This window comes from Aythya ferina (genome assembly GCF_964211825.1).
Source record: "Aythya ferina genome assembly, chromosome: 6".
Taxonomy (NCBI): Eukaryota; Metazoa; Chordata; class Aves; order Anseriformes; family Anatidae; genus Aythya; species Aythya ferina.
The window spans coordinates 21702034-21729621 of record NC_140303.1 but is presented as its reverse complement, the minus strand read 5'-3'; the positions used below and the strand labels follow the sequence as shown (position 1 = coordinate 21729621).

Sequence of the window (27588 nt, the reverse complement as noted above, 5' to 3'; positions counted from 1 at the left end):
GGCGGCGGGGCGGAGCGGCGCTGACGAGCTGGAGGGGGCGGGCGCCCCCCTTCCCCCAACCGCTTCGGCTCCTCGCGGGCGGCCCTCGCCGCCTCCCCGAGCCGAGCTGAGCCGTGCCCGGGGCCCCCCACACGTAGCCCGCGCCCCTACCGGCCCGGGGCGCCGCCGCTCCCGCCGCACCGCCCCCGGGGTCGCCCCCTCCCGCCCTTCTCCTCTCGTCTCCCTCCCGCCGCTGCCTGGCGCTGACGCAGTCCGTGCCGCACCAGCTCTAACATGGCGGCCAAGCGCTGAGCGGCGCGGGGCGACGCGGGCCGCGAGCGGGGTGAGTGCGGGAGCCGAGGGGCCATGTGGCCGGGGCGAGGGCGAGGGCCGCGGCCCCAGGCCTGGGCTGGCGGGCAGCGGGGGCTCGGGGGACGGAGGTCGCAGCGCCCAGGGGCCTCGTCACGGGGAGAGCGGAGCCTCGGCCCCTCCCCGGCCACCGCGGGGACCGTGCGGGGCCGGGCGCGGGGCGGCCGCGGCGGTCGGCGTGTGAGGGGCCCCGGCGCCTCCCGTGAGGGGGCTCGGGGGAGAGCGGCCGCCGCGGGGAGGCTGGGGGCGAACCGCGGTGTGGGGGGGGTCGGCGGGCAGGGCCCGGCGGTGGGGCCGCGAGGTCGGGCCCGGCTTCTCCGCAGGCCGACGTGCGGCCGGGCACGGCGCGGGGCCTGCTCGGCGGTTTGAATGAACGCCGGGCCTCCTCCCCCTCAGCCACAGCCAGCGGCCGCCTGCCTGCCTGCCACATGGCTTCCTCCCCTCCGCAGGCCTCTCCGCGCCGAGCCGAGCCCCCGGCAGCTGCCGTGGCCGGCTGGAGGGTCCCTGCCTCTTCCGCAGGGATTTCTCAGGGCGCCTCGCGGGTTTCTGTCGGTAACGAATTTCAGGCGCGTTTGGTGCAGGGCCACGGCCAAGCTGTGCGCGTTGTGTGTGTCCGGTCATCCTCTGAGTCGTTAGCAGGCTTTGAAGGAGGGAGGCTTAAGAGGAAAAAAAAAAAAAAAGCTTTAGCAGAACTCGCTGGAATTCCTGTTACGTTGCCTTACAGTTTATTCACAGGAGGTGTCTTCCATGATGGTGATTAGAAAAAAGTCATTTTTGTTGGTAGTTACTTAGTGCTCAATGATTTAAGTGCATCATATTCTACTATTTTACTGTCTGCTACCTGTCTTAAGAGGAACACGAGGCTCATTTATATGGAGTCAGTTTCCTAAGAAGAATCTGATCTGAGAAAGAATATTCAGTTTTTCATGTTTTTGTTCTATATTACCTGCAGAAGAAGTTGCTTTTGGGTAGGAGTTTTTTGTTTTTTTTTTTTTTTTTTTGAGTTAAATCTTTTGCCCCATTTTGTTTCACCATTCCTGCTCATTAATGCATTGGGATCCTGTATGACAAGTTTTTAGATGCTACCATGGTAAAATCGTGATTAAAATGTGACAGCTAGACATGATTTATGAAGCATTAGTCTATCTCAATTTGAAAAGTATATAATCTCGACTTACCAGTTTTGTATTATTTTTAAAGATCTGAAAGAAACAGCTTTCCGTATGAAGTAAATCTGAAGGGGGCCATACAAAGAATAGTATAGTTGATAATAGTCTGAGAGTGTCCTTTGGGACTATATTTTTTACTGATACTATCCGTTTTTCTAGTCCTCCTCTGTGAAACAGAAATTGTTCTGGAGTTAGCTAGTCAGTCATCAAGAGGTTTTAAAAAAAACAGTATTTTTTTTTCCTCTTAGTCCACAGATTTTCTGAAATCCTATGAGAGTATTTGGAGTGAAGAATACGTACTGCAGTGGAGAATATTGTAGTGCAGCATGGTATCTCCAATACAGGTTTGCTCCTCTGGGCCACGTCCATTTCCATTCAATAACCATCTTCCATTTGGAAACAGTCAGTGAGTGCCAGAGAGCAAACCTGGCCATCGTTTAATGGAGTGAGGATTTGGTCAGAGGCTGGGGAGGGGAGTAGAGCTGAAGTAGTTGAGAAAAGAGGAGAAAAAGAGATCACAGAAGAAGATTGGTTATGGTTGGCAAACATGGGTGGGCATTAGAACTACATGTCCTGCTGTTACACAGTCTTGCTTAATACTGATCTTCAGTAACTGAAGAGAAGAGGGGATTCCACTTCTGAATTTTGTTTTATTGGTTCAAACAGGTGAATTACTTGAAGATTACACTATACCCTTTAAACACTTTTTCTTTTATGTTCTGCAAATGGTTGGGTTGTTTTTTTTTTGTTGTTGTTTTTTTTTTGTATTTTTGTAGTTTTAAAATACTGTGTTATTAGTTAGTGGCTGCTCTTGGACTTAATGCTGCTCCGGTTTCCAGTCCTGAGTAGTAGAATTGAAACAGACATGTTCTTTGCTGCTTCTGGGTGAGCAGTGAGCTCCAACAAAGGCACTTACTCGTGCACAGACCTGGGAAAATATATGTGCTTTTTCACAACTCCAACAGCAAAAAAACACCCAAACACCTTTTTGCGTAAATCAGGTGATAGAAAACCATGACTTACTCAGTGACCAAGTTTTTTCTCTTGCTATTTATAAGAGTGAGTAGATATTGTAACATCCTTTTCACTTCAGGTTTCTCTATATTAGGAAAATAATGAGAACTTGTTCACCTGTTTAAATAGTTTTAAGGGAATGGTACCACCTTCTCAACTGAGTGTTCTCCCAGATGAGATGCTATAACTAAGCAGGCATTCCTTGTATTTTTCAGTAAAAGACAACTAAGTTAATGTTAATTGCAAAAATTCATACTAAAAGGGACATAAATTTAACTCTACAGTGCAATAGTGTAGGATTATGTACTGCATATTTAGTCAGTACCTATCTGATGCTGCTGCTTTCTTACACCTCTCTAAGAGATTAGAAGGCTCTTGCCTCATGTCCTTGGAAGACAACAGCTGGTCTTGTGAGGTACCTCTTGATTCTTGGGGAGGGGGAAGGAGATGTTTTATAAGTAGTCCAAAAAAGACTTTGAAAGTTACTGGAGAAAGGAGTTGCAGAGGCCTGTGTACAATGCTATTTATTTTTCCTTCTAAACATTTTTGAGTTCACATGATTGCAAAGACAGCATCTCAAACCTAAAATGTGTTGAAGTGCAGTACATTTTTCTGAAATTTGCTGACAAGGTAAAAAATCCTGTGCTGCTGGTTAGTAAAATAAAAGTGAATTATTTTTCTTAGTTGTCATTGGTGCAGTTCAGAGTTTTTTGATTGTGAAACACAGAGGAAGAGTCACTCTGTTTGGGAAAATGTTGAGGAAGTGATTGAGGATAGAGCTGGTTGGATTTTTGTTCACGCTCTCGGTATCATCCTAGCAGCTAGAAGCTCTGACACAGGAATGGCACTGATAATAATATTTTGTATCCCTCATTTAGCAATCATAAAATCATTTGCAATTTAATCCACACTAAAACAAACATACAAACAACATACAAACAACGTTCATAGGCTCTGGCTGCACTGTCATTTTAAGCTGATGCCAGAATCCTTTTCTTGGAAGGAGGCAGAAGTGACCATGTGATGAAGTGACCGCCTACCTGTATGAGAGCTCACGACACTGATGTACAAGCCCTGCATTCTGGTAGAGGCCCCCACTTATACTGGCTTCAAGTGACTGTGGAACAACAGCCTTAGTGAACTTGATGTATGCTTAGTGTTCACTCTGTGTATTTGCTTTCTCTAGACTCCAAGTTTTGCTTTAAAATATTTCTGAAGGTTTTGGATGGTTTTCTTTGTAACATAAACCAATATGGTTTTGTCTTCCTGCATTTGTAGATGGCCTGGAACAAAATGGTAGGAAAGTGAATTCACGCATTTTCTTGTTCCATTCATTTGGACATTAAATGCAGACCACTGCAGAAGATAACTATACATTGATGCAAAGAAACAAACACAAAGTTAAGGAGATATTGAAAGTAGGGGAGAGGAGAGTAGGTTTGGACAGGTGGAATGAATGGAAGGAGGAGGACACAATAATATTTTTCTCTAAACACATTCCACCGTGTGCAGGGTCTGACACAGATAGCCAGTCCCATAAACCGTTCAGCATAGTTAAAAATGAAGGATTTATTTCCCTCATAAAACTGGGAAGTACTGTGTTGCTGCTTGCCGTCAGCTTTTGTGAGATGCATGACATGCTGGTATTTTACTTGATGCGCATCTGTGCGTGCACGTCAGTCTAACCCATTTTGACTAACCCATTTCAGTGAAAAGGAGCTAGGTTATATTAAGCAGCATTATTGCTAGATCCTTGCTAGCACAAGTAATTTTGACTGAAAACAAAAACAACACAGGATGCGTATTTTAGCATATCAGCTAATATGGGTGACAATCTCTGTGGGAGGAATGCTTGAGAACAGCGTGTGACAGTTCTTTCAATTGACAAAGCTCATTCTGAAAGGTAACAGCTGTCTGCAGCTTGGCTGTGAGCTGGCCAACTTTATCCTACAAATATTTGAACAAAATAATTACGCTAATGCAGGTGTGAAGAGAGTGAACCCTGACAGCCGCAGCTGGTGATGCACTGGCTGTAGGTACAGCTGTTCCAGCGAAACTAAATTGTTGGTGTATTTTTTTTTTTTTGTTTCTGGAAATGGAATTACAGTTCAGCTTAGTGTGCATTTTGTGTTTATGGACAAACAGACCAGTTTAGGTGTGCTGAAGTTGGTTGTTCTTGGTTATTTTTGATGTTGTTTTTAATTACTCTAAGAGGCTCCTCTAGCAGGAGGTGGTTGAAAATGCTGAATGGCTTGAACATTTCACAGTAGTACTTGAGTTGTTTTATTGTCCTTTCTTACAGGGTTTTGGAAGGAAGAAGTGAGCTGACTTTTCAAGCTTGCCCTTCTGCATAGCGTATTTGCATATGTAGGTATAGCGGGTGCCTTTTGGTTGACTAAATCATGTTCCCTTCAGATTCTATCAAGTCTCATAAGTTAAGAGTATCCTACGTTTTAGTTGAAAATAAACTTAAGGAGAAAAATACGCAAGTCGTGTAAGCCCTGTTGTTGCTAGATGTGTAGTAGCATTGAGCATTACTTGCAGTTTTCTCCATTTTTATTTTTATTATTCTCAAATTGCTATTCTTCATTCTTTAACATGCATCCCCATGTGCTTGCTTTTAATGCAGGCAAATTTTAAGCAATCAGCATGTATAGGACTGTGTTTGGTATGAAATAAGACATGGGTAAAAATAATAGTTCATGGATAATTTTTAAGTTCCCCTGTAACACTTCAGGAGAAGGGCTGTCTGAAGTGCTGGCTGTACAAAGGGTACTCAAGTATGTTGGTGAGCAAATGCTCCTTTGGCTTGTAGGTAGCTAGGGTAAATGTCACTGACATCTTAGCCTGGCTTACGAAGAATGTGATAAAGTTTATCCAGTGTGGGTTTTTTGTCATCTCTCTCCTGTGTGTACATCTAGCTTTCTTCCTACCTCAGCCTTTCCAGTAAGTTTTTGTTTTCCAAATGGTTTTAAAAATGAGACAGCCCTGTGTAATTTAGAGAAGTCAATAGCTGCATACAAAAAAAGCTGTCAGTGTTTTCCCCGAGAGAGGCATTTGCAATATCTTCTCAGGAGGAGGTGTATTTACTTGGCCTGATGTTTGTTAACATAATTGCTATTATGAACCAAATGCAGCCAGTGTTCATTTTGGGGGGATGCTGTTGGAGCATTTGGGGAAAGTGTGGGGCCCTCTGGAGATCATGGGAGAAGCCATGTTGGAAGGTGCAAGCAGCCTGGAGACAGTGTGGGCAGTAGGGGTCTGGAACATCCCAACCTTCACTTGTTCTGCTGTTCACAGTACGTAGAGAAACAGCAAACTGAGCAGGAGTTGGTAGGTGGGGATGCATGTAGAAATCTCTTGTCTGTCCTTCCCTCTTCCATCCTTTCCTTTACAGAACCTAATTACAAATTGACTGAGGTAAAATACGTGTCAACGTACCATAAAGGCATGTATTTTACAGGTCAGCTTTAGTTGTTACCAGTGTTATCAATCAAAAATATAGTGCATATTCAAATAGCTTGCGTTTATTTTGGCTAGAATACTGTATATAAATGTACATGCGTACCTCCTCATTTCTCAAGCAAATCACCTGTAAAGCAAGTTTGAACCCCTCCTTGCTCAGGCGCTGAAGACATACACGCTTAAAGTTCAAGTACAGTTGTCTCACTGTTGGTCCTTACGTGTCTGAGATCATTTAAAACTATCAGCTTTATCATCAAACAACAAATAGGATAGCATTTCTTCTGAGAGGCATCTTAGAAGAATCCCCCTCTCGTCTCCCGGTGCAGCTGTACAGCCCCTGCTGCTGTTACCACTGTGCGAGTTGGTGGCTGGCCTGGCTGGTGCCTGTCGGAAGGGAAGGCAGTGTGTGTCTCCTCCCGCCTCTCTTATCTCTCCCTTCCCTAGCCTGTGTTGCTGCCTCCCTCCTGCTTCCCAGGAGTTCGTGCAGCTGCATGATGGTCAGCGATCTGCTGACCCGACAGCCTCCAACTTCTCAGTGATGTGCACTTTTTTTTTTTCGATTTCTCTGCCTGGCTACAGAACTTGCTGTTTCTCCTCTGTCAATACAACAGTTGAGAGAGAGGAGCAAGCAGGATGAGGCAGGGTTGCTGCTGCTTTGGTTAAATCTCTGGCTTCTGTGAACTAATGCGTTTGTTACAAAGCCAAGCAGGTATGTGCATGGCTGCAGAGTCTGGCCATGATACTGTTCACACGAATGATCAATTGTTGAGTGGTATTTCATTTAAATCTGTCCTGCATTGTTCTTGTGATTTTTCACTGTGCAATCTTGGTAAAATGTTAGGAGTGATACTGAGCACAAGGAGAGGGAAAATGGGCTAACATGGTTCCAGTAGGTTTTGATTTCTTGTAGCCTCCTGATGTAGATACTCTGGGAGTGACAGATGGCAACAAATGAATTTTTGAGGCTGTTCCGTGGCACAGCTACAGAGCTCTAGAAGAGATGTGTGCAGTATGTCAATTCAATCTGAGTAGTGTTTTCTGGCAATAAAATTTCATGTAGCAGTAATTGTGGAACAGCTACATCTTTTTTTGTTGTTGTTCATGTAGGATGGTTTGGATGCTAGTTGGAGCAGCTGCTAACACTGCAGTCACAGGAATCCCAGAAATATGCCTAAGAAAAGGAATGTTTAATCCCAACATGACAACATGTTAGCGATTTGTCAAGTTTTAATCATCAAACGTTGTCTTGGACTCTTTGACCAGTCACTTTATTTGTGGCAAAAATTTTGGTTACTTCTGAAAGTGTGCATGCTTGACTGGCGAAATTATTAGGAGGACCTCAGTGAAAATCCTTTAATGGTACATCACTTCCTTCCTTCCATTCCCAGTGCAGCGTACAACACCAGGAGCAGCCAGTCACCTCCATGGGCAGGAGGTCTGGCACCTTGCCTCATGTCTGTGCTTACTGCTGAGGCTTTTCTCCTCTGAAGGATGGGCAGTAAGCAGGCTGTGGGTGGTACTGGCCACAGCCATGTGTTCCACAGCCATAGCCTGTGTGAACACGTGTAGTTTGATGTTGAAGAAACCTTAGTGTTTAAAGTAGCAGAGGGTGTGAGTATTTATTGTGCAGAATCTTGTTTTTGTTGGGTGTGCATCTAGTGGTCTCAATGTGTCTGTCAGCTTTTCAGAGCTGTCTAGTTGCCTCACCTTGCATCCAGTCAGGCTTTGGAATGTGCCCAATGGATTATTCCTGTGAGTGTTTCTTCTGACGTGGAAGAGCTGGCTGTTGGTGTGGCTGCTCCAGTTTGCAGCCCTGCTTATGGCACGGTGCTGTGGCTGCTGAGCCTGGCCCGCAGCAGTGCTGCTCGTGGCATGCGTGGCTTCATGCTACTGGCTGCTGCGGGTGCCGGAGGGGCAGCAGGCTGCCTGGGGATTTTTTGTGAACACGCAGTGAAAGCAGGTGGACGGCGTGTGTCAGCAAGGACAGGAGTGAAGGGAAAGTAGGAGACCATCAGCAGGACTGCGTTCATTTGACCCTCTCACAGAGCAATGGCGCTTGAGGAAGTTGGGCACCCTGTGCTGTCTGCTTTCCTGTGCTCCAAAACATTACAAGCAGTATGTACTTTATTGAGCAGCTGTAGTTCACGGTCCAGGTGTATTAATAGAAAAATTCTTCAGGAGAATGGGCCCGACCTGAGGCTCGCACCCATGGCCAGAGGGGTGAGCAGCCTTCTCAGCCACTGACACTGAACCTGACAGACCGCAGAAATCAATCTGGTTAAACATTTTGAAACGCAGTTGTAAAAAGTTGTTTGAGTGTGCTTTCTGGTCTCAAAGCTGACTTTTTTTTTTATTTTCCTCTGATACTTATTTTACCTTGAAGATCCAACCATTCTAGGAGTTGAAAATTTAAGTGATTACCTGGAAAGCAAGAAGACTTAAAGCTTTTTTTTATCCCCTATACAATACAATATCTTCTTGTATTTTCTCATCTGAAGTACGTTACTGAAATTTAAATTCAATACTGTTGCAACAAACCCAAATGAAATGACTCATTTGGGTCTACAAAATACAAAAATAGCCTAAAATGCATAGCGCTTCCTTAATCTTTTTAACTACTGGTTTGCTAGCTGCTTCTAAGGTTTTCTTTTATCTTCTCGGCAGTTTTTATTGTCTTCATAAAATCTTTGACATTGAATTATTCGGTTTCACTATGGGAAAAGATAAACTTAATTTTATTTTTATTATTTACAGTATTTAAATTTTTGAAGCCATGGGAGTGAAGGTCCAGAGACCTCGTTGCTTTTTTGACATAGCCATCAACAATGTACCTGGTAAGAAAATGAAAAAAAAAAAAATCAATAAGATACTGTTCTTAAATATTTTATAGGAATATCATAAATGCCAGTCAACTTAATAACAAATACGGCTTTTTTTCTAGCTGGAAGAGTGGTCTTTGAACTGTTTTCAGATGTGTGTCCAAAGACATGTGAGAATTTTCGCTGCCTTTGCACAGGTTTGTAGATTTTTTAAAATGTATTTATAGCTTCTGATGTAATACCATGTTTGACATCTATGTTACTTTTTCCTGACATTCTCTTATGTATAAACTAAATGTGAGTACTGAGTTCTTGGTATCTCTGGAGGTTTAGCAAATGGCTCATACACATCTGATGCAGAAACCAAGTGGTGGTAGTTCTTTGGCTTAGGATGTTGCAGAAGGCATGTACTAATCAACTTCAAATGATGATATAATAAGTTGACTTTCTTTTACTAGCATGGTGGTTACTGCTCATGTTGTATATCATCTAAAGGCAGCCAATAAGTCAAGCATGCAGGCTTGCTTTTCATTCTTACGATACCTGGAGATATTTGAAAGGTGTTGCTGGTATTCATTAGTATTTTTGCTTTTGCTGTAACTTATTTGTTGATGGAGAGTGGTGATAACCATTCCTAGTGAAATTCAGGTTTTTTATTGAACAAAGTACTTAGAAGATTCTCTCCAAGAAGCATTTCCAAGTAGAGTTATTTCCCAGTGCGATACCTGCTTTTGTTGAAAATGCTGACAGCTTAGCAAAACTTACACATTATCACAAGAATGATTCTGTGAATACATAAATCTGTGTTCTGTGTCTTCAGCATTTCCTGCTTTCTTTCTTTCCAGCTCTGTTGTTTGTCAGGACAAGATTTGTAGCTGTTAATACCAAATCAGTCAAGAGTACTAATATGATCTGAATCAGGTGTGGGTGCGTAATTGCATTCATGTTAAGTTAGCTAGAACAGTTTGCAGTCAGCATGAATGCTGCACTATGAGTGTAGGCATTATCTGATTCAGGTGTGCTGACTCAGAATCAGGTTATCAAAATTAGGTACCAAATTTAAACCCTAGAATTACTCTTTTTAGTGAATGTGTGATTTCTTATGACCATGGCATTCTTGATGTGCTATCAAAAGATAGATTTACTGTGGAAAGGTGTTTCTTTCTCACTACTGCTTTAACTTTTTGACTTGAAGTCTTTGAACAACATTTCAGGTTAGAAGCAAGTACTGATAAGAATATACTACTTATGTTCAAAATCACATTGAGGCTGAACAACTTTTCTGCTTTACCATATTTAAGAATTGACCATATTTTACCATATTTAAGAAAGTAGATTGACAAAGCATTTATGATATTGATCATAAGCAACTTAATTCAAAATTGTGGGGTTTTACATTTCTTTCTCTTTTTTTGGTAGTTTTGAAGAGGGTATGCTGTTGTCTTAAAACAGTGGTCAGCACCTCTGTTTTTTACTGGCAATACCTTTTTCAGGCATATGCCAAGCCAGTGGAATATATAGCTGTATGTGTCCAAGTTTCTATTGGAAGTGTTTTTTCTACTTAGATCTGTATGGAAGCACCAGTCTGTTACAGGTAAATTCAGAGGCAACTGCCCTTGACAAAAACTGTCAGTTTCACGGCTCAGGAGCTTGTCTGATGGTTTGCCAACATGGAAAGGAAGAATCCTTTTCCTTCCAGTATAGTCCTGCTCCATACTGTTACCTTGAGGTTGGTTGTGCCATTCATGGGACCATGCCATGAGCCATTCATCTTGCTAACTCAGAGACCTTATTTATTTGAAGCTAGAGGTGAAAGTGGGTAGTGTTTTAGCTGAGGCAGAGAGCCTGGTTGTGAGTCTGAAGAGCACCAGAGCTGATGCGAAGGAGGATGGCACAAGACTCTTTCAAAACTATTTCTCATTCCCCTCTACTCTTTCTTTTTCCTTATGATGTTGTTTGTTTAATTTTTATTTTTGAATATCAACTTTTATGCTGCTTCTAGTCCTGCAGTGTTGTAACTGAAGATCTGAGTTCCTCACCTGATTTTGGGCAAACATGTTTAAGTTAAACTAAACAGTTTAATTTCAGTCAGTCCACGTAGAAGAGGCCTAGAATGGATGACTCAATGAAAGCAATTTGAGTTATGTGCATAGGTTTAATGTCCTCTCAGCAGTAATAGTAATATATTGCCCCCCTTAGTTGTTTAAGCTTGTCCAGGTAGGTGGCTCAGGTGACTTTTCCATTATCCGAGTTCTTAGTTTACCTTTCTGTGAATTAATTGTAACTGTCCTGACAAAAACAGAAAAGGTGATTAAGTTGTTGTATACTAGTGTCAGTATGGAGTTCTTTTTGTTATGACTGTAGCGGTAGTTTCTGTGCTTTCTTACACGTGAGTTTCTTACTGGTATTACAAGTATGTGCCTGCCTCACAAATTAATTTTCCAGAGTTTGGTAGATGATTTTGATTAAATACTTACGTAACGCTTTGTGCCTGTAGAATCTCCACAGTAAAGAGAGTCACTTTGTTTTTTCTCCCCCTCCTTTAGGTGAAAAGGGTACAGGAAAATCCACCCAAAAGCCATTGCATTACAAAAGTTGTCTGTTTCACAGGGTAGTGAAAGATTTTATGATCCAAGGAGGTGACTTCAGTGAAGGTACGATGTGAATCTTTGAAGAAAAATGTAATGCTTATGCAATGGAATGTTGCAGGAGTCCTGTGTAAGATCATTCACTTCAATTATGTGATTTAACTTTGCTTATGCTGAAAATGGGTAAAAAGCTTTACATGGAAACTTGCATAATAAAATTACATCAATTTATACACGCTTTCTGCTCTGTAACCTCACAACTAGAGTACTAAGTATTTATGGAAAGTTGTAAGGGTAAAATATATCTGCTGCTGAGAAATAAAGAAAAAAGGGAGTGTAGCAGAACACGTGGGTAAACTTTCTTGTTCACCAAGTTTGCTTCTGCTTAATGCGACTATGAAGATGTGTCCTAGTCTTTTTTGCATATCTTGAAGAATAATGTTATTGACTTGGATGCAGTTAAATCAGTATTTCCTGTTATGAAGCATTGCTCATGTAATGAGACTTTTTGATCACTACTTTAAGTTGTAACTCATTTCTTCTTTCAAGGAAATGGCAGAGGAGGAGAATCCATTTATGGTGGCTTTTTCGAAGGTAAGAGTTTTATCAGGCTGTTCTATTTTGGTGTTACTATAAACCATTACCTATACATCCTGTAGTTTTAATTGGTAAACCTGAATTCCATTGTTTTTTTTTTTTAAGGTTTTGTCTGGTCTTCCAGGCCTTTGACTTAACAGTTTAGGTAATATTTCATTTTAAAATAACCTTTTTAATTACTGAAAAATGAATACCAAACACTTTCATATTTGTTAGCTTTACAATTTGGTAACTGTTGCCAAACATGGCAGTCTGATTCTGAACCTACTATTTGGCTTCAGCAGCAAGCTTTAAGTTGGGGAATACCTTTTCTAGTCAAAAGGAGCAAGTAGTAATGGATTCGAGTCTTCTTGCAAATCTTTATTTATAAGGAAGTATAAAGCTCTGCTTTCTTGAACAAAGGAGGAGTTAAGTATAAAGAGGCCATCAGCTTTCTCACACTGCTGGTTCTATCTACTTCAGTCAGTGTTGCATAAGTACTTCTCTCTCCAATGTGCTTCTCATCCTGTTTGTCCAGAATGTACTGGAGCATCTCTGTGTTACTTGGAGCAGTTTCACATTACACCTAAACCCATGTGATGGCTAGCCGCCCTTGGCAAAGGTGGTTATTCTTCTTCCCCTTCACTGACATTTTTAACGTTTGCTCTTGTCTGAACTTGTAGCAAACTATCAAAAGAATTATTCACTATTTTACTAGGGTCAATTTGCAACTGCCAAAGGGGAGGTCATACCTTGCACTGGCTGTTACTCAGATCACACTGTAAGCTGATTCAATTTGCTAAAATGCCTAAAGACTGTTAGGGCAAAAAGTTCATTAGTAAATGTATCTAAGTCAGTAGTTAGGCGAGCATCATTACCAGCAAAAATGAGTAGCTGAGGGTATGTATGGATGGGTGAGGTGGGAGAAGCAGCAAAACTTCTGCCTACCTTCTGTCAGTTGCAAGGTGTTTTTTCAGCTCAGCGACAGCATGAAACGATCCACAGGAATTTTTCCTTGTACTGGCACCCTTAGCCAACTAACTTAGTCTGGGATTAGGTAGGATTCTCAGTCCTGTGCAACACAGCAGTGGGCTCTCCATAGCACTGCCATACACAGTGTAATGTGAAACCATAGCTTTACAGATTGTGTACTTTCTTAATTTGTTAATGCTTGCTCCTGCTATTTATATCTGAAAAATATTAATCAAACTTCCTCTGAGCAGTTTGGCTCCCCCTACAGCTGTGATGCTGTTTTGTGGAGGGAGGAAGATAGAATGGTCTCTTACAGGTGTCTTAAATGAAGAATGGTGATTACTTTTCATGGTTTCATTGAGATTTAACCTGAACTGTCAAAATTATTTACTTACCAGAAGTGAGATTCACTCAAGTTCAATTTATTTTCTTAGTGACACTTTAGGTAAGTTCATTTGTGTAGGTGACCGACACAGAGAAGTATTTTGGATTTGTCATCAAAATGGGTATCCGTGTATATTAAAAAAGAACAACAACAAAAAAAAATCCTGGAGGTGACAAGGTTTATTAATAGCTAGTGCACAGCTGAAAACTTTTTTTTTTGCTTTAAAGAGGTAGTGATTGGCATGTGCAGAATAAAAAAAAGAGCAATTCTGAAAAGAATGAGGCCTCTGTTAATCCTGGTAGGAAAAAAATCTCTTGAATAAGATCCCATTTTTTTTGTTTTTTCTCTGGATATAAGCCATTAATTCTTACATTGCATTATTGAGAATGAAAAGAACAATGTATTTGAAAAAATACCTATTTTTAATCTAATTCTAATGCAACTTTTTACAGAAGTGTCTAATAGATTTACTTAACATGGGTGAATTTGCTTAGAGCATTTATCTAAGCATATGTGGTGTATTTAAAGTAATTGAAAACACTTTTTTTTTTTTTTTTTTTTTAGATGAAAGCTTTGCTGTAAAACACAACAAAGAATTTCTCCTTTCAATGGCCAACCGAGGGAAAGATACAAATGGTTCACAGTTCTTTATGTAAGTATTGTTCTGCAATGCGCATGTGGTTTACTGTTTGTAAGCTGTAAAGGTAATCCTTTTAAATATTGTACGCTACCTCCTGTGCAACCTCAATGCTTTTTTTTCACAGAGCTCATGGAAATAGCCATTTTCCTAATAAGCTGTTCAGGGAAACTGTTGTTATCACTTCTGTGTATCTAGTGCTTATTGTCTGTGCAAAAGAGTTTTTGGTAGTTTTCAGTATCTGTATTCTAGCTGAGGCAGTAACATAAACCTGTTTGCTCCCTGTAGAGCTGTATCACTTTCTTCTAATATGTGTTGTCTGGAAGGAAGCAAAACAGCTCTAGAGGTTCTCTACCTCAAAGCAGTTCAGAAATTTTCTGTCAAAAGGTAACTTCCCAATGCAGTCTCATTTACAGCTATGTCTAAAGCTTTCTATCTTAGAAGGTAACTGCAGTAGACCTTTCTTTAATTTATTTGTAGAAAACATTCTTGAAATCATGAATCTTAGTTAACATGGTAAGTTATACTTGTCACCATTAGACCTTTATTTTGGGATTTCTGGAAAATCATTACTGTATTTATCTCAACTTTTGATTTCTGCCATGGTTGACATCTGTACGCGTTAGTAATCCTACTGTAGGGGAAGGCTGCTGCAAACTTCTTAATTGTCTACAGATATAAAGAGAAAGTCCTGATGTCAAATATTCTGTATATTCAGGTATTTTTTCTTCCTTTGATTGCTCTTTATTTTCTAATGAGGTTATTTTCAGTTTTGCTTCTTTGACCAGTTGCCTTTATTTTTTTAATCTGTTCTTGGTTCCTATTACTTCAATACATAAAATTCTTACATTCTCTGAGAGGATGCTGTCTACAAATTTCTGTACTTTTTCTTGTTTAGTAAAATGTGGTAAAAGATTGAATAGGTAGTTTGCATAAAACAGGAAATATCTTTAACTGTACACAAATTTACAATAATATATATTGGTTGTATTCCATGTTATTAATTCACTTAAAATAACTTTTATCTTCATATGTATGTATGCTTCAAATGTTGACTGCCTTCCACTAAAATTGACTTCTGTTTTTCTCTTGAAATCAAATCATCTGGAAACAACAGAACAACTAAACCTACACCTCACTTAGATGGGTAAGTGTCCCATATCTTCTGATGTTTATTGTTTGGGAACTACTTTAAAAATAAGTACTAAGAATTCTTATTTTTGCTTAAATTCTCCAGACATCATGTTGTTTTTGGACAAGTCATCTCAGGGCAGGAAGTTGTGAGAGAAATAGAAAACCAGAAAACAGATGCATCTAGTAAACCGTATGCTGAAGTACGCATACTGAGCTGTGGAGAGCTAATTCCAAAATCCAAAGGTAAAGTTTCTGTCCATCTACATATACGTGAACCATGAGGTCATTTTGCTAATTTGCTCAAGCAGGCAAGCACTTGTTCCAAAGAAGGTGCTGTGTTAAGTGCATTGATGGCATTGATGACATTGATGACTTTATTCATTAATTGCTGCTTTTTTGAGCTTATTTCAAGTTTCAGGTAAGTCTTAAGGGCAAGCATTTATAGTAGCCTGAAATTTCCCTTAAGCAGAAATCCTTTTGAAGTTGCTATAAAGTACATTCATGAACAGGAATGTGACAGAATTTGCCTTGGCTTCTGGGAAGGGAGCTCTTGCTCTGCCATTCCAGAGCTGTATGTGGTCTTCCAGATTGGATCCTGCTTCTCTTAGCAAAGAAAGGGTCAGTCAAAGATGCTGCTTTCCTACAGAAAATCTTAGTGGAGGACACCGATGATTCATGTTTGGTTGGAACTCTGATAGAGATTGTTATGCTCTTTCAGTCATAGTGCCTTCAGTGGATAAGTACTGTGAAGGGTTGAACCAAGGATTTTGAGGCACAAGTCAAGGATAATTGTTTCTTTGGCCTAAGGAAAATGCAGGCATTCAAACTTGAGCTTCTTGGTTGTTGTTTTTTTTTTTTTTTTTTTTGTTGCAGTTCTCTGTTTACCTGTTGTGATGCCTAGGAGAATGACCTTGAAGTCTGAAGTGATCTTTTCAGTCCCTCAAAATTCCAAGTAAAGTTATCTTATGGCTCATGACTTCTCTACAACTTCTTAGATTAATTCACGAGTCATCCTGCATGTTAGAACATAATTTTATCTCAGGACAAAATACACTAGTGCTGTTAGTGTTAGAAAATGAAGGGGTTGGTACATCAGATTATATAATATGTGTATAGTATGGATGAAGCTAATGGGGGAGATGCCTATCCTGCGTGTTTTCCTTGGTTTGCCATGCTCCATTTTAAGCCACTCGAGGAGGTTTGAAATTGAATGACTAAATTAAAGTTTTAGTTTGAATCACATAGTTGGAGGACTTAAAGCTGTTGGTTAGGGGCTTGATGTCCTCATCAAAGGACTGAGGAAAACAAAATACAAAAAAACATTTTTTTTTCCCTTTAACTCTTCCTCAAAGAGAAGAGACTTCTGGGGATATCTGACTGTCTGGTCTTACTCGTTTGTCTGTGTAGTCCTACCTCTTTGCTTCAGTACTGCTAGGGTGGTCTGGTGTGCCAGGGAGAGAGGTTGCTGCCAGCGCGTTGGGGAAGGCCGCTCAACTGACTGCAAGGCACAGTACTAAATACTAGGAGTGTTTGGAAAACAGCAAGTGTTACCCACCAGGGTGGGCAGACAGAGAAAACTGAGTGCAGGGAGGAATATTGGCCCTAATGGGCACTAATGCAGTGCCAACCTGATGAAGGTGCTGCCTTGTAGACCATGATGGAGATCCTGATGAGCAGAGAATTCTGCTTTTGAAAGAGAAGGGTTTTCTGTAAGATTTGCAGAGGGAAATTCACTGCTATGATGAGAGATGATGGCATGGCTGGGATTGGTTGGTACATGTGTAACATGGAACCACTGAGCGGTGTTGGCCTGAGGTAGTGGAGTTGGAAGGAAGACTTTGTCATCACGTCAGCAGAAGGAAATTGGCCAAGCTGCTGTCCAAAGCTGAGAAGTGGAGAAGGAGAGGCCCTTTGACCTGCTAGTATAAGGAAGAGGCCAGGGAGTCCAGATGGGAGGAGCAATTTCTGGGAGCTGAGCAGCATCACAGAAAATCATCAACAGAGAATCATCAAATGGTGAAACTGTTTGTAGCACTTGAAAACAGTAGAAAGCAAAAGAGAACTGATAATGTGAAATGTGAGGCAGTTACCAGAGTAGACTGCTTCTGGGAATTTGTTGTTTAAGACAAAGGGATAAGAAGTTTGCCAGGGATGGCAGGAGAAAGTTGGTGAATTTTTGTGGGAGAGTATATAATGATAGTAAGGGAGGCTTAAACTAAAATCTTCATTGTATAGGCTTGTTGGGTAGGCAGCACAAAGGAATTGGGCAAATCTTTATAGATTTAAATTGAGCTAATAATTCTTGGGCTTGACTGGAAAGCCAAAGATGGTATTACCAGAAGGAATTACAGTAGAAGTTAAGTGTGTAGTTTGAATGTTTCGGTTGAACTTGAATAAGGATTGGATTTTAGAGTATTGGCATGAGTATCCAGATGAAGTGCTTTATGAAGGAAGCAAATCTGTGTTCATAGAGAAGAACTTGATTTGTATAGGGATGAAAAGATGATCACCTGACTAAGTTAACTTAATGGATCGTATGTAAATTGAAGGATTCAAAGATCCAAGTTTAAGTACAATATTGTAGAGGCCTAGAGCAGAAGCTTTGCCTTGGGGTTAGAGAGGATGATCATGTAGAAAAGTGCAATATTTGTCTTTTCCTTGTTTTTTTTTTCTCTTTTTTTCCTTTAAAATGGAAAAGTGACTTAGTAAAAATGAATGAGAGAAGACAAGCTTTTAAGGAAGAATCCCTGGCCAAGTGGTGTTATTTTTAGAAAATCTTAAAGTGTGTGGGAAATTTCTGGAAGCTATTCTAAAAATAAAAATCCACCACAACTATAGGAACCCACTAATATTATGCCAGTGTTTAGAAAGGACATTATGAACTAGCTAAGCTACTGTCATTCTCAAGAAAACTTATGGAATGAGTAACACACCTGATTTTCTTCAAGATAAGTGGGAATTTGATACCAGTTCATGAAATATTGTATCAGGCAAACCTGGTTATGTTTTTCTTGGTCATACCTTTGATTAACCAAAGGCATATCTAAGACTCTTTTAAAGAATAAAGAAGCTTATTTTAAAATGACATTCTGATTCAAAACCAACCAAACAAAAAGAAACCTATGGCAAATAACTGAAGCAAGATGTGCAAAACCAAAAAAAAAAAAAAAAAAAAAAAAAATTCTGAACAGCAAGGTGATTAAACACTGGAAAAAATAATCAAGGGAAAAAGGGAAATACCTGTCTTAGTGTCTCGAAGTAGACATGTCCTCTTCTTGGAGAGCATGCTGTAGTCCCGCACAAGTTATTGGACTTCATATAAGGTAACTGTATTGATATTGCTGTGACTTGCAAGATGAGATCTTCTGTTCTGACTTACATGCCCGAACCTGACTGTTTCTGGCCAGGTCATTTTTTCATTTCAAGTCCATGAGCCTGATACCATGGCACTAATGAGTTGCTACATTTCAGAGCAAGCCGAGATGTGGAGATTGCTCGTTCAGCTGTGCCATGCAATACAATCATGTAATTCACAAAACCTGGCAAATACTGTACATCACAGTGAATGGAGTAGGAAGCGAGGCATCTATTTCAGATGTGACCATAAGCTGAAATCTAATCCTGAAGTTAATGAGCTGGAACAGTTGAACTGTAAATAGAAGTCTATTTCCTTCTCACTGACCTTCATGGTACAGGAGTGGTTTTGTTTATTTTGATCTTTAATTGGCCAGAACCACATTGGTTCAGTATTCAAAATAATATCTGCTGCCTGACAGAGCTAGTGAGTTGTCACTACAAAGTATATCCAAAGGCTTTTGCCCAATATTCTGTCTTTGCTGAGTGAACAGTTTTTCCCTTGTTGCCCTCTCCACCCTAACGGGATTTCCTAAATACATAAATCTGATACTGAAGCTGCTTTCTATCAGTGGAGAATCACATTGTTAGTTCTCGTAATTGCACACTAACTCACTTCCACTTGTAGTTACTATTTACCCAGTTTAAGGTAGTAATATACCTAAACTTGTTGCAATGATGCAAGTAAAAATGTGACAGGTGGCCTTTGGCACATTTAAAATGGATGCTGGAAGGCAAAAATACATGAAATAACTACATTTATCAACTTCTTATTCAGACATTTTGGAAGTTGAGCTTGGAGACACCTTATTTTTGCCTGAAGACTTACAGGAAGCAACGTAGTGCAGTATAGTGTGTGTTTTTTTTTTTAATGGGCCAAAACCAGAAGTGTAGCGTAGATGATAAACACATAAGTGTTTGGAGACATAGAAACTAGTTAATTTCTTTAGTACTTCTTGTGTTTGTGGTGTTTTAGACCTCAACGGAGCTTATTTTTGTTTGTCACCTGTATGACAGCAGGCTCCTTTGATTGAAATGTGTTTGGAAACAGTTTAGTTTTCTTTATAGAGATTTATTTGTTACACTCTGACCAAGTATATATATTTAGACAATCTAAGGCTGATATAAAATGTTAACAGCAGACTTTTTATTAAATATAGTGCTTTAATAAGGATATTGAGCAGAAGTTTGAGAAAATAGACCAGGTATCTTTGTCTGGACCAATATGGCAAGTTAACAGTGTAGTAAGGGACCCATCTGTTGGGTGCAATTTTGCCAGAAGCTCTTTTCAGATGGTTTTTACATCTGATGGTAACCTCAGCTAATTTCAGTTGATAGGCTGCTTTAAATGGTTAGACAGCATACTAGTTTATACTGCACACAGAAGTGACCAGAAGAGTAGTTTAACTTATGAAGTACAGGGGTTATATTTCAGTTGGCTCTCTGGCTTTTGTTAGTCTGTCTCAAATGAGTATTGTGAATAAAAACACCATGAAGAAAGTTGCTCCGGAAATCATACAGCTATGACATGCCTGCCATGCTTATCTGAAAAGTTAATGCAATTTAGTGCAATGGGATTACGCTTCAGCTGCTGTTCCAATGTGGAGATTCAGGAACATTAGAAGGAGAAAAAGAAAATCTGTTTTAAAAAAGTATGACCGAAAAAAAGGAGGCCAAGATGCCATACTTAGTTGTTTCTGCAGAGATTTTTCTGCACTGTGTATCTAGTCCATTGTGAATTAACCCTCGGCTAACTTGCTGTTACCCAGATCTCTCATCTCAGCCAAGTCTTCCGGAAGCAAGTTCTCTGCACTACTGTGAAGAGGAAATCTTTTTGCCTTGGTATATATCACTGATATATAGAAACTTGACCAGCGTTCTGAATGAGATACCTGACAGAATAGGGTATTAGGTTCCAACAGAAGAGGTGTTGACTTCTGCAGGTGATATAATACTACTACCTGTTACTTTGCTGAAGATTTAAAAAATAAAAAAATTCTAATGGCAGAAATGTATTACAACTCCTTTAAAAAATGTTTTGAAGTACTTGTTTTCATTATTTTACAAAAAACGACTGATATAACATAAGTAGTATTAGCTATTACATCTTGTTTGGCACAAGTGGAAGTCAACAAAATAAATGCTTGGCTAGACTAAACAGTTGAATTTCTCTATCTGTAATAGAAAATATATCCTGCTCTATTGAGGGAGACACCTCTATGTTTTCTGTTATGTAGAATCTGAATAGTTTTCAGAGGCAGACAGGCTGCGTAGTCATAATGCTGTCTTTGGTGCCTGGTGTTTGCCTTTTCACTTTGCTGCTTTGTGCAGAAAGTGGTTTGGGGTTGGGGGGTTGCCTTTAACTGCTTCTGCGTTGGTGTAGGTTAGATAAAAACCTGTAAACCTTGAATTCTTTGGCTACAGTGACTTACTATAACTTGTAAAATAGGCTAATGCTTTCGGTTAAGATTGGTGTGCTATGTTAAAAATCATTCCTGTCTCTGACCTGCAGCCTATTCTAAGGCCTTAAAAGTTGTTCTAAAATATACATTGTTTCCTTGCCAAAGAAAACAGACTGTTCAGACATTAATGGTTATTTTGGTATAATTTTCTTCTGTTTAATGTTGAAGGTTCAGTTTCTTCTGTCTGCAGCTGTACTGTTAGTGTAGTTTGATAAGATGTCTTTGCAGTTTGCAATGGATATATAAAAAAAGACTTGATGCTAATTAGAAAACTCTATTGTAGTAGTCCATAAACAGCCAGTGTGCCCTCCTGGAATTCTGGCTAGAACTTCTGATTTTGTGGATTAAGAGTTTATGGAAATTTCTTAACACATTGGAGAATGTTCATGCCATTTAATTAATTTACCTAAAGTGTGTTGACTCAGAAGCCCAGACTTCCTGTAGTGAAGTTCTTAAAGTACTTTTTTATGTTTTGTTTTTTTTTTTTTTCAAATTATCATGACTGACATACTTGCATCGCTTTTAATAGTCTCAGATCAGTTAGAGGGTGTAAAAAGCTGTGTGTATCCCTGTATTATTTCCTGCTGGACTATTATAAGATTGCTAGTAAATTGCTGATTTGGAGTTCCAGTTGACAAACCAAGAACTGGTGACTTGTGTAATTAAGGAATAGCCTGCTCTTTAGCTGGGTTCCTTTTCAAACTGGATGGCTTAGTAAGCAATTTCTATCTTTCTGCAGAAAAACATGTAAAACATGCTGAGCTGGGGGATTAGAGTTGTTCTCTGAGCATCATTTCACGTAGTAGTATAAGGTTGGTTATCTGAGTCTTCCCTGTGTTGGGCTGACTTTAATGGGTAATCAGTTCAGTGTATGCTGAACTAGTATCTATTTTCTGTTTTAAAACTTCCCTTGTTGGTGGTTTGAGTAGCTTTTATATCAATTCAGATTACACCTGAAGTAATTTATTTTTATAAAGAAAAGTTATAAACATTTAAATTCTTAATTATTCTTCATACATAGGTGATGTTATGTAAAACATCATCTGAAAACATACGCAGCTATACAAATTTTTGACAGTACAAATTTAGTACTTCAGATCTTCTTCGTAGGCATAAAATGATTGAAACTTTTCTACCTATTTCTAGACACATGCTGTGTTTTGCTTGGGAGAAAGGATTTTTCCAAAAACTTTGTTTGCAAGTATTGTGACGAAGTACTCTCAGACACAGTTGCAAGCAGCATACGGAGTTACTAGATAAGTTGATTTTTCTGAGATTTATTTATAACTGTTTGATATCTAAATCTTTGTTGTTCTGACTTATAGCCAAGAAAGAAGAAAAGAAAAGACACAAGTCGTCTTCCTCATCCAGTGACTCGGAAAGTTCAACTGATTCAGAATCGTCTTCGGATTCATCATCGGATTCTGAGAGTGCTTCAGAAGAGAAATCGAAAAAACGAAAAAAGAAACACAAGAAAAATTCTAAGAAACACAAGAAGGAAAAGAAAAAGAGAAAGAAAAGCAAGAAAAGGTCGGTATTGAGATCTTTTTGTATGGTGTGTGGTGTCATTTTCTCTTGTAGCTACACAAAATTGTGTTCTGTATCTAGTGAAGTAGACAAGTTTAGTTGTGTTTTTTTTTTTTTTTTTTTTTCCTGATTTGATGGTAAAGGACAGTGTCTGTGCGCAAACATGCTGCAGCTTGTAAAGGAGTGAAAGAATGGACCAAGAATTTTGCGTACTTTCCAAATCCAGTTGTGGGAATGCTTGGACTGAAGTGGTGGTTGTGGTGATAGCTTTTTTACCTAAATTCATTTCTGTACAACTCAATGTACATATATCCAGTGGGACTTAGGAGAATATAGTTTTGCTTTTATTCCCGAATACTAAACAAAATACTACAGATAAACATACCACTAGTTTTGTGTAATATACTGAAAGTCTTGCCATTTCACTGGAAGATGATAAAACTCAGTCTTTTGCTTCTGAAAGTGGTATTTCTAATCTAATAGTTTGTCTTTCAACATGAGATAAAGCTGTGTCAGTCCAAGTTAGATTTTTCCAAGCTGGCAGTAAAATATAAGAAATACTCATTTAGTGCTGTCAGGCATTATTTCTGTGGGAGTAAGCCACTTTCACACAATTTTGTTGTTTTTACCAACTACTTGGAGCTACAGTAGTTTTTAGTCAGTTATATGCAAGTGTAAAATCTGAATTTGACTTCGATATATATATTTCAAGAAAGCTGTATCTAACCATAGAATAAATGTATGTTCAGTGTTGCATCGTTGGAACCAGAAAAATATTGGGTAAGAATCTACTGTAGTTGCATGTTTTGGAGTAAAGATATGGGGGTGAAATGTTTCTGAAATGGTTTCATTTCTTATTTTATTACTGTGTACTGAATTAAGAGAATTTTTTTGAATTTTATTTAAATAGATTGAAAGGGTTTTTTTCTCATCCAGATAACTCATCTCAAGTGTAAATATTTATTTTTATACAAAATAAAAAGCTCATCCAGTGAAAGCGAAGATGAAAACCCTGAAGCACAGCCATTATCTACTGTCCGTCCTGAAGAAATTCCTCCTGTACCTGAAAACCGGTTCCTGATGAGGAAAAGTCCTCCTAAAGCAGATGAGAAAGAAAAAGAGAGGAAAAGCAGAGAGAAGGAAAGAGAAAGGTAATATACCTGCTTGATAAGACACTGACAGTCATATGGTCATATTGCTGTTTTAAGACCGAGTCCTTTCCCTGTTAAACAGTTGCATATTTCTGAGCACAGGTGGATGATTTTTTTTTTTTTTTGCAGTTGACAAGTCTTTTTGTTCCTAGAACAAAAGGTTAATGTTTGGAAATAATTTTAGTGAATGAAAAATGTAGAATGAATGATTCGAGAAAAAGCAAGTTAAATGGAGTGTAGTTTAATTTAGAATTCATTACATACAACTGTCTGATATGAATTTACAACTTTTTTTATTTAAAAAAAAAATAAAAAAAAATACCTGGAAGTCGTGAAGTGTTCTCTGGTCATGAAGTCTGAAGCATTCATGGGGAGTGTTAGAGGGGGGACAGGGAAGGGAACTACTTGATCAGTACCAGTTGGGGTTTTGTCTCGCACTTGTTTAAGAGATTTAACCTAAAGGTAGTTAAGGCGAGATTGCCTACTCCCTTTATTATAAAGACTTGATTGAAAAAAAAATTAAAAGGAAAAAGAAAGGTAAGGAGGAAATGTGACAACTAATTTTTAGGTACAGTTCTCATTGGAAATTGAGAGGGATGGCTGCTTTCGGGAGCTACCTAGAGATTATCAATATTATTTTGTCCATTAGTTACTAACCCAAAGTGGAAGTTTCATATGGAAAGCTAGTGCTGTGTAACAATTACTAAATGTGCCCTTGTGACATTTTATAGGTTCTGTGCACATCTCTTAAGCCTGTTTTATAAAACCTAAACTTGAGATGGCACAGGTGTTGTAATTATTCCATGTAGGATTTTGTGATTGTCCACTGTTGTTTCTATCTGTACTAGAGAGGTTGAAATGCAATTAAATTTAAACTTTACTGCTTGGGTTTCTTCTCTTACAGTAACAGTTTAAATGGACCTCGCAAATGAACCTCAGCTGTACTCATGAAATGAACTGATAATGAAGGGTGGCTTTGTATTGTCACTACCAGAACACAACAGTGCCTTTCAGAGCTGTGTGAGGATATTCAGTTTTCACATCTGTGAATGAAACCTCGCACAGGCAATCAGTGCGTTGCAGCTTTTCTCCCATACGTGTACAGATCTTCTGTACAAAAAAAAAAAAGTTAAGCTAGCCACTCCTGAAAAAGTGCAGTATCAGTTGAAATTTATGGTGTATAATTACTTTGTCCTGGCATGCGTGGTCATCAGGCTCCAAAATGTAAAATAGTTAACAACAAATTTGAAGGAAAAGGTGGACCTTTTCTGATATCAACAGATTATTTTTTTGTTCTGTTAATGCCGCATACAAAAGCAAAAGGCATGTGGTGTGGTTGTTACTGTGCCAATAATAAAGGATAACATTTAATGTTTGTTTTCTTTTGATGGTATTTAATTTCTGAAGAAGATATGAAACTGTTTTTATCTTCTTTTCATTCAGTGTTACAAACAATATCACTTTACTTTTAGTAATCTATCGAATTCCCAGTCAACATACCAGAGAAGATTGTTGGTGACCAGATCTGGAAGGAAAATAAAAGGAAGAGGACCACGGGTAAATGTTTGCAATCCTTTCCCCAAAAGAAACAGGGTGGCAGCATGCTCTTACTGAGCCTTTTCATTAGGATGGTCAATTTGGGGGGTGGGGCATCCGCACGTGTAATTTATGGTGCATTATAATTGATCTGGGGGCTAAAGCTTGAAGTAAGACAAGGAAAATTAGTTTACTGTTTGCGTACTGAGTTTATTGGAAAGAAGGAGGATGCAAAACAACAAATGCTTTCATTGTGTTACTATAGTAGTTTGTGAATCAGTGAATCTAGCTCAGAAAGTGTTCTAGTGAACACCAGAACCTGTACAATGTCACTAGAAGGAATATGGGGGAAGACTGCTCTTATTTGCAGAGGTGAGCTTAAGGAAAAAAAAAAAAAAAAGTGTTGTTTTGGTGTTGCTTGTCAAAGCTAAGAATTTTCGTTGTCAGAAAAGTAACTTGTATTTGTACTAATTAAAAATGGACAGAAGACTTCCACATCAGGATGTTGTACCAAAAAATTGCTGAGAAGTTACCTTAAATAGTTACTTGATCAGACATTTTGTATTCCTGCTGTAGCTGAACATCAAATATGTTTTTTTGGTGAATTACTAACTTAGAAGCGTAAACCTGATATATACATCTAAATGTAATGTTAGGTGCTGTGGAGAATCACCCACTGGGGATAAAATACTGCTTTGAATTTCACATGCAGTTGATGGCTAACTTATACCCTTTTTTTTTCTTCTTTTCCTGTCAAGCGTTACCGGACGCCTTCCAGATCCAGGTCAAGAGATCGATTTCGACGCAGTGAAACTCCTCCACATTGGAGGCAAGAAATGCAAAGAGCTCAAAGAATGAGAGTGTCTAGTGGAGAAAGATGGATAAAAGGGGACAAGTAAGATTATTTCTTTTTGGACTATGTGCATTTAAATTTTTGTATATATCAAAGTAATAGGCACTTTAGCTAAAGTTACTTTGAAGAAAAAAGGACACTGACGTGGTTATTCCAGTGCTTAACTGTCAGAATTCAATCATGCTAATTTGTGGTTACCATAAATATATGGGTTTTAATACAGATGGCCTGGTGTGACTTCGTTTCAGTCTCACTTCTGACTATTTTTCAGATTGGAGGGGATTCACAATATTTTTAAAATGTATTTTTTCTCTCTCTCCAAGGAGTGAAATAAATGAAATAAAGAAAGATAATCAAAAAAGCCCAGGAAGAGGAAGAGAGAGAAAAATATCAGACCACAGACAAGCTTCTGAAAGCCCAAGCAGAAGAGGGGAAAAGGAGAAGAAAAAAGATCACAAATCCAGCAGTAAAGACAGGGAGACGAGAAGGAATTCAGAAAAAGATGACAAGCATAACAAGAGCAAGACCAGGAAAAGAGGTAAATCTAGAAGCCATAGTAAAAGCAGAGAGAAATCAAGAAGTAAAGAAAGAGACTCCAAACACAGCAGACATGATGAAAAGAGAGTAAGATCAAGAAGCAAAGAGAGGGACCATGAGAAAGGTAGAGAAAAAGAAAAGCGCTATGATTCTAGGGGGAGAGAGAAAGAAAGAAGTAGGAGTAAAGAGAGAAGTAGAAGGGCAGGTTCAAGAAGTAACGACCATGACCATAGGAAGAGTAAAGACAGGGAGAAACATAAGTCAAGAAGCAGAGAGCGTGATCATGGTAGAGGAAAACATAGTTCCAGTAGTAGAACAAGGGAACGAAGCAAAAGCAGAGATAGGGGTAGGAGAGCAAGATCAAGAAGCAGAGACAGAGATCGCAGTAGAAGTAAAGACTATTCAAGGAATAGAGACAGAGAAACAAGAAGAAGAAGATCAAGAAGCAGAGAAAGGAGAGGTACGCCAGATAGATACAGAGGAAGAGAAAATAGGAGGAGGAGAGACTCAAGAAGCTCAGAGAGAGAGGAAAGTCAAAGCAGAAACAGAGAGAGGTATTCAAACAGAGAAAGTAGAAGCTCATATAAGAGGAATGATTCTGAAAGCCAAAGGAAGAGGCGTTCAAAAAGCCGTGACAGTAGCAGTCCTGAATCCAGTAAAGATAAGAAGTCTAGTAGAGATCAAGATAGAAGTCCAGACTCAAAAAAGAGACCAAGTAGCAAAGAGAGAGATTCAAAAAAATCATACTCACACAGGAGTAATGAGAAGGAAAAGACCAGATCTTCAACAGAGAAAGAAATTAACCAAAAATCAGAGAGTCAGGAAAGAGATCATGCCCCTAGTAAGGATAAAAAGTCCGATCATGAAACAAGTCCTGGAACAGATGACGACAGGCATGGATGAGTTTGTGGACTTAATGTTTCCATTGTCTCAAAGTTTTTAGAGACATTTTGGGGAACGCCTTTTTATAAGATGTGGACTCCAGTTTGGTCTTTTGATAATCTAAAACCTGGATCATTTGTACTGCTAAAGTTTTAATAAACTTGAAATGAAAAAACAAA

General features: G+C 39.3%; 1 protein-coding gene across 1 annotated transcript; it reads left to right on the top strand.

Annotated features, from left to right (window-relative positions):
* Positions 1-99: 99 nt before the first annotated feature.
* Positions 100-27588, top strand: PPIG (peptidylprolyl isomerase G). The gene is made up of 13 exons (XM_084523354.1): positions 100-322; positions 8751-8830; positions 8938-9012; positions 11362-11469; positions 11953-11997; positions 13901-13988; positions 15091-15120; positions 15211-15350; positions 22249-22453; positions 23434-23601; positions 25074-25158; positions 25896-26032; positions 26314-27588. The coding sequence occupies exons 2-13, from the start codon at positions 8770-8772 to the stop codon at positions 27428-27430; spliced, it is 2259 nt and encodes a 752-aa protein (XP_084379480.1). The 5' UTR covers positions 100-322; positions 8751-8769; the 3' UTR covers positions 27431-27588.

What these genes read in the sequence shown, in the direction of transcription:
- PPIG (XM_084523354.1), top strand. Translation starts at nt 8,770, where the DNA reads ATGGGAGTGAAGGTCCAGAGACCTCGTTGCTTTTTTGACATAGCCATC. An exon ending in AGAGAGAAGGAAAGAGAAAG is followed by an intron (nt 23,602 to 25,073) that starts GTAATATACCTG and finishes CTTTACTTTTAG; the next exon opens with TAATCTATCGAATTCCCAGT. An exon ending in AGATGGATAAAAGGGGACAA is followed by an intron (nt 26,033 to 26,313) that starts GTAAGATTATTT and finishes TCTCTCTCCAAG; the next exon opens with GAGTGAAATAAATGAAATAA.